Raw genomic sequence first — 12,264 nt, forward strand, 5'->3', positions numbered from 1 at the left:
TCCCTCCCACCCTCCCTATCCCACCCCTCTAGGTGGTCACAAAGCACCGAGCTGATCTCCCTGTGCTATGCGGCTGCTTCCCACTAGCTATCTGTTTTACATCTGGTAGTGTATATATGTCCACGCCACTCTCTCACTGCGTCCCAGCTTACCCTTGCCCCTCCCCGTGTCCTCAAGTCCATTCTCTAAGTCTGCGTCTTTATTCCTGTCCTGCCCCTAGGCTCTTCATGACCTTTCTTTCCCCTTAGATTCCATATGTGTGTTAGCATACGTCTGTGAGAGGTAGAAACTGAGACCTCAAAGGGCTCTGAATGGGGGTAGAACTGCCCTTTCTGCTCCAAGGCGAGGAATTCCTTGGGTGCCAGGAAGATGGGGGGAGGGCAGGGAGTGCTCAGAGGTGAGCAGAACTCTGGCAGGCTGCACGGTGTGAGGTACCTTCCCAGCAGCTCCCCAAATCCCAGCAACAAAACAGATGGCAAAATGCACAGGGTGAGAGGTTTCCTGAGAAAACGACTGGGGCCAGGGTGCTGAGGGGCAGGCCAGGAAGAGCTTGAGGATTCAGGAGGCTGAGGGCAGAGAGATGCAGGAGGGAGGAAGTCAGGAAGCTGCTGGGGCTTCCAAGGCATCATGCAGAGGCTTCAGATGTCACGGGTTCAGGCTACGGTCAGCCCTGTTTCTGCACAGTAAGGAACAGGGACCTGTTTTTTAGGTACCTAAGTGCCATCGACCTGACAGACCTACGGGAATGAACAGGGGTGGGAGAAAAACAAGTTTCAGGGCAAGGACGCTTTATGAGAAGAGCAGGCCTGGTGAGTCACTGCATGGGAAGGTTTTGGTCAGCCCCGGGGCCCTTTGAGGGTGGGAAGGAAGGCAGCTGCTGACTGGGAACCACGGAGCTCAGACAGAAAGGCAGGAGGAAGTGAAGACAGACTCGGCAGCTGTGCCAAAGGCAGGCAGGCACCCAGGAGGGCGCTCCTGGTAATCACCTAGGACCGCCCTGGGCGCCACGCGAGGGGCCGCCTTACTAGGCCTAACACTGGCCGCCACATACGAAGGTTTATGAGTTACACAGTTTATCTAACTACGCTCTCACTATACACAGAACGGTGTTTATTTACACAACAAAGTAGCCTGAATGTCCTGCTCTGTTAGCTTTCATAATAAAACACTCTGTTTGCCAAAAAGATGAGCAAAAGGTCTTAGCTTTTGCATCTAGAGTTTCCATTAACCTAGATATGGATTTCATGTAATTATTTTTGTCACAATCATGTTCCCTGAAGGATGTTTTTTTTAAAATCATTTTCTATCATTTCAATCAATTTATGAAAAATACAAAATAACCATGTCAAAATGAAATAAGTAAGAGCACAGGTCATAAGTAAAAGGGAAAATTACTTCTTGCTTAAAAGAATAATTTAGCCTAAATGCAAACTGGGGGTGGGGCTGTTTCTTAGAGAAGGGTAACCCAGGATATGACTCTGGTGGTATCTCTCGCTCTCACCAAAGGTACGACAGTCAGAACTTATGTCACCTTTTTTGGTCAAAAGCAAAGCGGCCGATGAGGAAGAAGGGGAAATGCTGATGTCAGAAGATTAAGTTCGACTGACCTCAAGTCTCAGCAAGGATAACCAGAAGATTCACTGACTCACTGCCTGATTTATCCACCAAATTTTACCAGCCAGGGAAAAAAACAGTCGGGTACATATCACAACTGTCCCTAAATTACTAAGAGCCATTCATGCTGACCCACTGACGGGGATTTGTCTCAGCTTGCATACATCTCTTAAAATAAGTGTTCTAATTTTAACTTGATAGAATCTCAAAAGTGACGTCCAGATCACAAGACATAGTTTGAACCCAAGCCAGCAATAATAGTGCTTATGTTAGCCGTTAAAATAATCCCTCTGACCTGGTGTTACCAAAAGATCAGATAGAATTTTCATGACTAGTTTAGCAGCTGAGAAATGCAGCCGGTAACGTGTGGATGAGACTACAGAACTGGTCACAGCAGAAAAGGAAATAATCCACGACAGTGCACACAGGAGCAATTTTAGTTCTCAGGAAGCTCTCTGTGCGCAATGTTCACTCAGGTACCAAGGAAGAGAGATGCAGCACTGCTGGTGCGAGCCCTCCCTGGGAAACACGGCAGCCATGCCAAACATCCTCTGCCCATCTCAGTGACTCACGTTCCGACCCGCGGCCGCTCAACTCTCGTACCTTCTCAGGCTCCCTCTTATACATGCACCTTTCCCCACAGCCAACCAGCCACCTCTCCTCTCTCACCAAAAACTTCCTCCTCTTACCCACTCACAGTCTAAATCGAGAGTCATAAACCCAAGTGCCCAAGGGGTGGGCTGGTCATGCAGAGAGTGGACATGGTGAGGGGGGTCCAAGGGGCAAGTGCTTTTCCTATCAGCAGAAGACAGCTGCTACCTAGCAGCAAACAACGGTGGCCTCCAGGGACCCACCCGGTTTTTCCTTGCCTTTCAAGCTAAATAACCCTCCCAACTATGTCCTGGAAATCACAACAACAACAGTACCAGTACTCAAACCCAGACTTTAAAAACCTCAACTTGGACCTAGTCAACTATGCCAACCTACCAGGTTGGCCTCCGGTCACAAAGTAGCAGGGAAACCCTCATGATGTCAGGCCACTAGGGAGACTTTCCTAGGGGTAATGGGTCATTCTTAGTCTCTCCGGGCTGACTGCTCGCTCATTCATTCATTCAGCCAAAAAAATACAGCCACCTACCTGCATCTGTGCCCACACAACCATCCTAGCTCTTATCTGAAGCCAACCTCTCCACTTGTGCGCTAGGACGCATCCCCTCTCACCTAGTCGAGGACGTCACTCAGCACGTCTCCCTCCAGATTTCTGCGCTACTAGTGCTCTCCCCCTCCCTCCTGGATTGTTCCCATCAATACAACGAACATGCTGTAACTTCTCCCATCTTTAAAAAACCACCCCCATCCCAGCCCACCTCTTGATCCTACACCCCCATCCAGCTACCAACACACTTCCCTCCTCCCTTTTAAAGAACATGCTTCAGAAGAGCTCCAATTCTCCACTCTCTTGGACCTGCAGCAATCAGGCTTTGTCCTCCACCACTCCAGCAGGGGTGCCCCTGGCCCGAGCCACCGGTGACCTCCACATTCTAGGTCCAGGGCCACCCCTCAGCTGTCCTCTTACCTGACCTATCACAGCATCTGACACAGAGGGATCCCTTCCCCTTCCTGAAACGTTTTCTTGCCTGGCTTGTGCAACACCTCACTTTGCTGGGTTTCCTCCTGCCTTTGCTGTTCTCGGTCTCTTGTTCCTGTTGGTCCACGTTTTCCTGTCCCAGGGCTCAGTCTCCAGGACTCTCTTCTATCATAACCACTCTCTTGGCTATATCATCTTGTCTCCCGGCTATAAATATCACTTATATGCTGACACTTCCATAGCTATGTCTCACCCAGTCTCTCTCCTAAACTCCCAACTCCTGTAGCTACTTACCTCTCCCACATTTTCACCAGGATGTTTAATACGCACCTCAAACTTAATACACCTGACACACCTCTGGTCAGTCCCTGCCCCTGCGAACCTGCTTCGCTCACAATCTTCCCCACCTCAGGAAACGGCAGCTCCCTTATTCCGCCTACTTAGGTCCCATACTGGTAACAATCATCTTTGACATTCTCCTCCCACATCCCACCAAAGGTCTGATTTTTCAAAAGAGCCTGGAAATCTGCATTTCATGTGAAATTGCCTCATTTTTAAGCATTAACAGCCGAGAAAAGAAAGAAAGAAAACTATGCAAGGAAAACAAAATATATCTGTGGGACAAACAGAGTCTGCGGCCCACCAGCCCGAGACCTCTGAGGAGGGTGCGTCTTCCACTCAATTCCCACGCTTCCCCGCCCACGAGCTCCCTCTCCTGCTGAGACGGCATCTCGCACGCCCAGTCCTGCCCATGAGAGGTCACTCCTCGTGCCCTGTGCCTCCTGTCAGACCAGCCTCTGAAGGCCGGGACGGCTCTGACGTGGAAGCTTCCCGCTTCGTGATGAGGACCCAGGTCTGAGGACAGATGACCCGATACAGGCTTAGAGGTGAAGTCAGAATGAACCGACGGCCATGCTGAGAAATGGGGCGCCTGGGGCCTGACGAGTATCACTGACACCCAGAAAGGAGAAAGAAGACATCCGTGAAACCACAGACTTGATTCTTCAACACTCAAACCACGGTGGGACGCGATCAACCTGCATTATTGCCAGGTTGATTAGACTACAACGTCCTCATTCATTTTTGTGGTCCTGGGTGAGCAGAATGTGAGGCGCCCTCTGCATGCTTCAGGCTGAACGAACAGTGACTGGACCCACAAATGGCTGAAAAAATAACAGCTACACAAACTGCAACTCCTCCGGGCTTTAGGTGAAGACGCAGGAGTGTGAAAAGAAATGAACACAGAAAACGTATGGCTTCAGTGACAATAGTCCCAAAGAGAGATTAAGCCAAGGGTGTCTCAGGGATCAAGGGAAAACAATCAAATCAGAAATACACAAGAACAACAGAAACTGGGCCACTAAAGGTTCAATTTCGCTCTTGGAAAGTATTGATTTTAAGGAGGTTTGATAAGGTCTAGTGAATAAGCCACATTCCTGGGAAAGAAATAATAGATATGAATATCCTCAGAAACGTTTAAAGCAGTAAACAAATGGAAAAAATATATTTTGGGTTTCTAGATCTAGTTTCTGAGATTCTACCAAGCCAGGTCTCAGATCATATTTAAACTCAAGTAAAAGAGTAAGTGAAAATATTTATTTGGAAATTATTTGGTAAATCAAGCTATGTAGTCAATCAATTTGACCAATTAATTCGTATGGCCGTTTGAGGCAATACCAGAGAATTCTTTACCTTTGCTTTAGGCCCATTTATATAGCATGATATGACATAAATGGCTTTTAGTCAGTGGATTTGACAGAAAGTAAAAATGGAACTAAATGGCTGATTTTAAAAAGGCTAATGAGGGCTTCCCTGGTGGCGCAGTGGTTGCGCGTCCGCCTGCCGATGCAGGGGAACCGGGTTCGCGCCCCGGTCCGGGAGGATCCCACGTGCCGCGGAGCGGCTGGGCCCGTGAGCCATGGCCGCTGAGCCTGCGCGTCCGGAGCCTGTGCTCCGCAACGGGAGAGGCCGCAACAGAGGGAGGCCCGCATACCACAGAAAAAAAAAAAAAAAAAAAGGCTAATGAGATTCTACCTAACATTATGCACAAGCCAGATTCTATGCTACATGGATAAAACAGGCCCTCCAGATGGAGAAAACATAAAGAAATGAATATTAACTTAAGAAGGGGCTATTTCCCAAACATTATGCTAGGCACTTTCAGAAATATCACTTCATTAAGAAATGCATTTATGAGCTTGTTTCTCAACACATGTATTACAAATTAACTGAAAAGTTACTAAGCCAAGCATTTTAGTTCTCAAATTAGGCTGTGTTAAATAAACAGGATCTTCTATTACAGAAAATATGACTGATTTTGTTTTTCAGAAGCTATGTTTGAGTATCCACTCAAAGGGCTAAAACTAGTAAGTGTGTTTTCCTTTGCGTTTTGTTCTGTCCAAATGGTATGTAGCTTTGGATATGCTACGTCCGCGGCTCTGATTCATATTAAATTTGATCCACGTCAGGCCATCCTTTAGCAGAAACTTCAGGTAACAGCAAGAGGCCACGCCGGTCTAAGATATCCAAGGAGCTGAGGCTCTGGGGCATCTAAAGACTGTCCTGGTGATCTCAGGGCACATGGCTGCTAGAAGCTGGTGAGGCAAATCCTCGACTCCTTCCGCGAAGCCTGGCAACCACTCCTCGGTCTCACTCTACCTGCCACCACCGGTGCTATCCTGGGCAAGGCCAGCACACCGCAGAGCCGCTCGGTCCTGGAGGCCGCCGAGGTGACCCTGAGCCCCACAGCGGGACTGTGAACTCACGCTGAGGCCCCGCAGCGCACGGGGCTCTTGGTTAAGGAGCCACGGCAGCCCAAATGTTCACGACCGTCTACTTCGGCTTAAAATTTTCGGTTAACTTGAATTTTATGTCAACTTGAAACAAAAAAGAAATGTAACCGTCTGCCTTTTCAGCCCTTCCCAACTGTAAGAGCAACGTAAGGAAAAATGTCTCTGGAGACAGCTATCTGCAAGAAAAACGAAAGGATTCTCTGGCAAAGGGAAGGGAAAAGGAGTTCTGTGATCCCGTTTCCACATTCCTAAATAGGCAGCAACGGGGTGAGGCCAAGGCATCGCGTTGAGAAGCTTCATGCCCACACTGTAAGGGCTGACACCCCCCAGGGCGAGCTGCACGGAGGCAGCCTTAGCTCCCGTCAGGCCACGCGCCAGCTGACGCGTAGCTAACGCTGGAGCTGCTCCCAACCCGCCAGCGCGTCAGCTACGCTACGGTTACGAGGCAGCACACCGAGCAGATTTCCAAAATTCGCGCTCATTTCCTGAGCCAGGAAGAAGAAACCATCCGAACCGTTTTGCCGGGCAATTCACTTAGAGGAGACAGAAACAACCGGGCTCGGGAGAGAGGGGGCCGAGGTTCCAGCAAATAAGTCTATCCTTGCCCCCAAAGAACTTAACTCGACTCCACCTGCTCCTTGTTCTTTGTCAACATAAAATACACGCAGGCAGGGTCTGTGCAGACCAGGCTATCACTAAAGGGACAATATGTTCAACTTTGGCAGTAAGGTGAACCTCAGAGAGAGTTCCAGTGAACCACAGGGGAAATGGGGCCACATGACATGAAAAACACGAACCTTTAAACTCTGCGTCAGCGCTATATGGGATCTGAGCCCAACAGGGAGGGTGTCAGATTCACGTCTCCCAGCACAGTCACCTCAGTACACAGGCTCGCTGGGCAGGCTTGAGTGGAAAGAGGGGTAGAAATGCTCACACCCCTAATGAGTCTATCTCCTCTGCATGCTCACCATTTTGTTTGCTCAGCTGAATCTAGTCAATTAAATTAAGCAACTGCCCTCTTATAGACTAATTCAGTTCTAGAAGGTCAAGCTACCACAGTCTGCAGGAAGGCTGTTCAAACGGGCAGGGTTAGTTATGAGGCAATAAGGATCATAAAGAATTTCAGGCCCATAGAGACTATTATACTTAGTGAAGTAAGTCAGACAGAGAAAAACAGATACTCTATGTCATCACTCATACGTGGACTCCAACACGATAACACAAATGAATCTATATCCAAAAGAGAAACAGACTCACAGACACAGAAAACAAGCTTATGGCTACCAAAGGGGAAAGGGGAGGTGGAGGGACAAATAGAAATTTAGGATTAACAGATACAAACTACTACACATCAAAAAGATTAGCAACAGGGATATACTGTATAGCACAGGGGTTTATACTCACTATCTTGTAATAACCTATATTGGAATACAATCTGCAAAAAAGGTAACTGAATCACTCTGCTGTACATCTGAAACTGAAAAAAAAAAAAAAAAAAAGAAAAAAAGAGTCAGGCCACACTTCCAAGCAAGACAGGCTTGTACTTTAGAAGGCCAAGGACCAGAGGAGAAAACAATGCTTCTCCTGTTCCATCCCTTGATAGTGAATCCCGTTCTGTTTGCTTTACACAGACCACAGCTGCTATGTCTGAGAGTCTGCCTGTTTTGTTCTGGAAAGGGAAGAGAATCAAGAGGCTGTACCATGTCAGAGACATATGCCAAGACAACAGGGAAGGAGGAGAGAACACAAGACACTTTCCTCCTTATCTGGGGGACGCTGACAGCATCTGCCCACAAAAGAACTGAAAAGGAAACATTTCTGCCACAAAGAGCCAGGCATGCTCGTTAACGGTGGGGCAAGAGAGGACTTAGGGTAATGAAATAGGAGGAGTGAGAGGCCCTTTGTCTTCTGCTCACTCAGCCGCGTGCCCACGCAGGATGGAGATCAGAGAGCCCAGCCCCACTCAGCGAAGAGCGTCACGGCTCAGGGCTGTGTCTCAGGATCCATCTGACAGCTTGGCCTCCGCTCACGAAACCTGAATCATCTTCTTGGTTCCACACAAATGAGTCAGAGGCTAAAGGACAGGGCCCAGGCCCTCACAGTGAGACAAGCGCTGTTACTAGGCTCTATCAGTTGCTGAATTAGAAATGCACCAGGAACGGTGCAAAATAAGCGCGCTGCCAAAAACAACATACGTCCACCGAGCATTTTATGTGTATGAACTCACTCCACCCTGACAGCCCGACGAGGAAGGGACTATTTCCCACCTCATCTTGCACGCCAGCAGACGTGAGGCCCAGAGCCTAAGCCACACGGTAGGGAAATGGCAGACTGAGGACACGTGCCCTGCCTCTCTGGCTGAGGGATCACTCGTATTGCTAGACCACCCCCCAGACAGAGAGGACCCATCACTTGCTACCTACTAAGGGTAGGCCAGGCTCTCTCCTTACCTCTTCACATCAATGCCTCACAATAACCTCTGGAGGACACCGAGGCAGAGGGTTCAGCAACAAGCCCAACGGCCACTACACTGCGAGTTCAGTAACTAGTGAGGATCCAGGAAGTGGCTTCTTCAGGATGTCAAGTGAGGCAGTCCAGCTCCCCAGGCCCCGCTACTGACCTTGACACCACACTGCTGCTAGCATCTTGTGTCATCTGCACCACAACCACGGAGGGAGCTGTTCGCACCCTCCCCGCACAGAGCTGAGGCTCAGCGGGCGGTATGAGGCAGAGGCTGAGTCTGTCCCCCGTCAGTGTTCTTGATCATGACACACAGATGACTCATCAGAGGGCCAGGCCCCCCCAGGAACCGAGGGGAACCTGTTCCCACAGGCAGCTAAGTGCCCTCTGGGCTACTCCAAACATAAAGTGATGAATAACATCAAGGCCTCTTCCCATTACAGCCAAGTTTCTTAACAAGAGAAAAGACTGCCCCCAAAGCCTTCACCTGTTATTGCCCAAAGAATGAGGAGGCACCCCAAAAATCTTAAACCCCAGCCCCCTGCCCTCACCGCCCCCCAAGACAGTTAAACCCTTTGCACTTACGCTTTAAATGCTGGGAGGTAGGAGTATATAGAAACGCTGCTTAGGTTATAAATAAATGGCAGGTGTTTTCTGATATCTGCTGTTGCCCAGCTGCTAAAAAACGTGTTCAGTAAACCCTGGTCCCCGCCTGGAAGAAAAAAATGCATTACAGTCACAGACTTCAAGGACGCGTCAACAATTTTATAGGAATATATAACTGTACCTTTACAAACAGGTACTAATTCCTTTTTTTTTTTTGGCCACGCCGCACGGCTTGTGGGATTTTAGTTCCCTGATCAGGGACCGAACTGGGCCCTCAGCAGGGAGAACACGGACTCCTAACCACCGGACCGCCAGAGAATTCCCACTAATTCTATTTTTAAAGTAATAAATTCCATGTTAGACCTCCTAAGGATATTTTAGCGGGTGGCCATTTCCCTAAGTTAATTCATTAGTTGGACAAATATTGGTTGAGCAGCTACTATGGGCCAGACACTGCACCAGGCGCCGGACAGTAAACCGTGAACAGCGACACGGTCATCATGTCTATGACGGTCCGGGTGGAGTAGGGGTGGGAGGCACTGCTACCAGCGAATCAAGAGTCAACGACACCATCGCAAATGGGGACGGGGGCAGTGAAGGAAAGTACCAGCTGCTACGAGGCACGTGCAAGTGGCCTGAGGCCAGGTCTGATGGGCCGGGAAGGCTTCTACAAGGAAGCTGTATTTAGGTCGAGATCTGAGGGGGACACAGGCGGGCTTGACAAATGCAGGTGGAGAGAAGGAGGGCAGATTATGCTCCAGGCAGAACACACAGCACCACAGACCTGAGGTGGGCAGCTACAGAAGGAAGACCTGGAAGGTGGCCTGGGTAAGTGGACCGCAGAGCGGGCCGGGGGTCGCCTGACACCAGGCGAGTCTCTGAGAGGCAGGCACCGACTAGACCACACTGGGCTCGGATTTTAGACTTCATCCCCAGTGAAAGATTTTAGACTTTATGTTAAGAGCAATGGGACAGAAAAAGAAGTCAAAAGCAAAAGAGGGCCAACTGGGATAACTCAGTTTGGGATAAACTCCGGAACTGCTTCCGGAGCCCCCAGCGTCGATGGAAGGCCAACGGACGGCAGGCCACGTCACCCCGGCACGCCCTCGTGCTGGCGACCACGCCTCCAGGCGGGTGGAGGTCAGTCCTCACTGGGCCAGGGTCAGGGTCGGCCACTACCACACTGCACAGAGCTTGCTCAGACCTGGGGGAAAGTGAGGACCACGGCCACTCGTTCAAAAGTAAAAACAATAAAAATCTAAACAGCTAAGTCTCTGACCTAAATCATAAATACACAAGTAAGCAAACAGTCACTAAACCACCTGAAAACACACTCCCCCATGTAGCCCACGTGCTTCCCGTCTTAGGCTTACGAGATTTCAGGAAACACGCACAGAACCAGTCTCCCGTGCAGCGGAAGAACAACTCGGGATCGTGGGTGTGTGTACATGTGTGTGTGGGTGTGTGTACATGTGTGTAGGGGGGCGGGTGACAGGCAAGGAGAATCCTGCTCTTTCAAAGTTATGAGGCTGGTATACCGCACAGTTACTTCCCTCCTTGGTCTGCTCTGCCCTGAGACCTAGTTTCCTTTCTAAACATACAGCAGGTCCAACTGGCTGTCATTATTATTTGGTTTTTCTTGGTTTTGAAAGAGACTTTAAAAATCTGGAGAGGTATTTCGTGTTTGGAACTAAGCAGTAAGATTGGGGCATTAGGTTTAAAGTCCAAATGTACCTTACCTATCCTCTGTGTAGCCCATCCTTTCCAAATACCCTCGATCAATGCTATGGATCAAAGGCATTCACTGAACAAATGTCCGTGGGGTGACCCTTCTGTATAAGGAGGCTCTGACAGGTCCACACTCCTCAAGGGACAAATAGCTCAACAGAGGATCAAGGTTTCACCCTTGAAAATTCTGAAGGACGATAAAGATGGCATCAGGATATGCTTTACTTGTTTAGCTATATAGAAGATTTTAGCTACACAGACAAATTAACGTATTTTGAGACATAAAGTATTAAAGCCAAAACACGACACCACTCATCAGAGGCTTACTTTGGATTCTATGAAGTCCCCCAGATGTGGGCACAGACACTGATGGCTGAGGTATAGAAGCATAAAGTCTTACTATAATAATTTCCTTTTACACACAAACATCAAAATAATGGTTGAGGAACTGTTCATAGCAGCTTCATACGTAGTAATGCAAAACTGGAAAGAGCCGAAGTGTCCCTCCACAGGTTTATGAGTGTGACACCTCCATACAACTGAATATTACTCAGCAATAAAGAGGAACAAATTATTGATACCGCAGCAACTTACATGGATCTCAAGAGAATTATGCTGAGTGAAAAACTCCCTTCCTGCAAGGTTACATACTGTTATGATTCCATTTGTACATCCTTCACATGACCATATTATGAAGACAGAGAACAGATCTGTGGCTGCCAGCAGTGAGGGAGGGGGAGAGGGAGAGTGGAGGCCACGGCTACAAAAGGGTAGCAAGAGGGACCCCTGTGATGGAACAGTTCTGTACCTTGATGGTGGTGGTGGTCACACCAATCTACACACGTGAAAAAACTGCATGGAAAACATATACACACGCACAGACACCAATGAATACACGTAAAACTGGTGAAGTCTGAATACGACTGGTGGGCTGTATCAACGTATCAATTTCTGTTGCAGAATTACAGTTATACAAGATGTTACCATTGCGGGAAACTGGGTGAAGGGTACATGGGGTCTCTCTATACTGTTTTTCACAACTGCATGTAAATCTACAATTCTCTCAAAATAAAAAGTTTCTTTAAAAGTCTGAGGATTAATGTAGCTAAAATGCAAAATACCATCAAGAACTGTTAGTCATTAGATTCTAGATTCCACAAGGACAGAGATTATGGCTCTTTTTGCTTACCACTGTAATTCTAGCAGATAGCAGAATGCCTTACAAATGGGTAAGTTATTTGTAGAATGAATGCAAGAACCATGAAGGTGTTGGTTAACAGCAGAAAAGTTGAAAACTTTAATATTCTACCACAGAGGAATGGTTAGTACACCGTGATACTCATCACTCACTGAATATTATTCAGCCATTAAAACCAGTGGGTTTGGGCTTCCCTGGTGGCGCAGTGGTTGAGAGTCCGCCTGCCGATGCAGGGGACACGGGTTCGTGCCCCGGTCCGGGAAGATCCCTCATGCCGC

General features: G+C 48.5%; 1 protein-coding gene across 2 annotated transcripts in view; it reads right to left on the reverse strand.

The window, feature by feature from the left end:
• The window catches only part of GYG1 (glycogenin 1), a 38,131-nt gene that overhangs the window by 7,548 nt on the left and 18,319 nt on the right, over positions 1-12,264 (reverse strand). For both annotated transcript variants that reach the window (XM_024131843.3, XM_055084381.1), the window contains exon 5: positions 9,040-9,166. In XM_024131843.3, the coding sequence (XP_023987611.1) occupies positions 9,040-9,166 (127 nt within the window). The remainder of the gene's footprint in view (positions 1-9,039; positions 9,167-12,264) is intronic.

Source organism: Physeter macrocephalus, chromosome 1, assembly GCF_002837175.3.
Source record: "Physeter macrocephalus isolate SW-GA chromosome 1, ASM283717v5, whole genome shotgun sequence".
Taxonomy (NCBI): Eukaryota; Metazoa; Chordata; class Mammalia; order Artiodactyla; family Physeteridae; genus Physeter; species Physeter macrocephalus.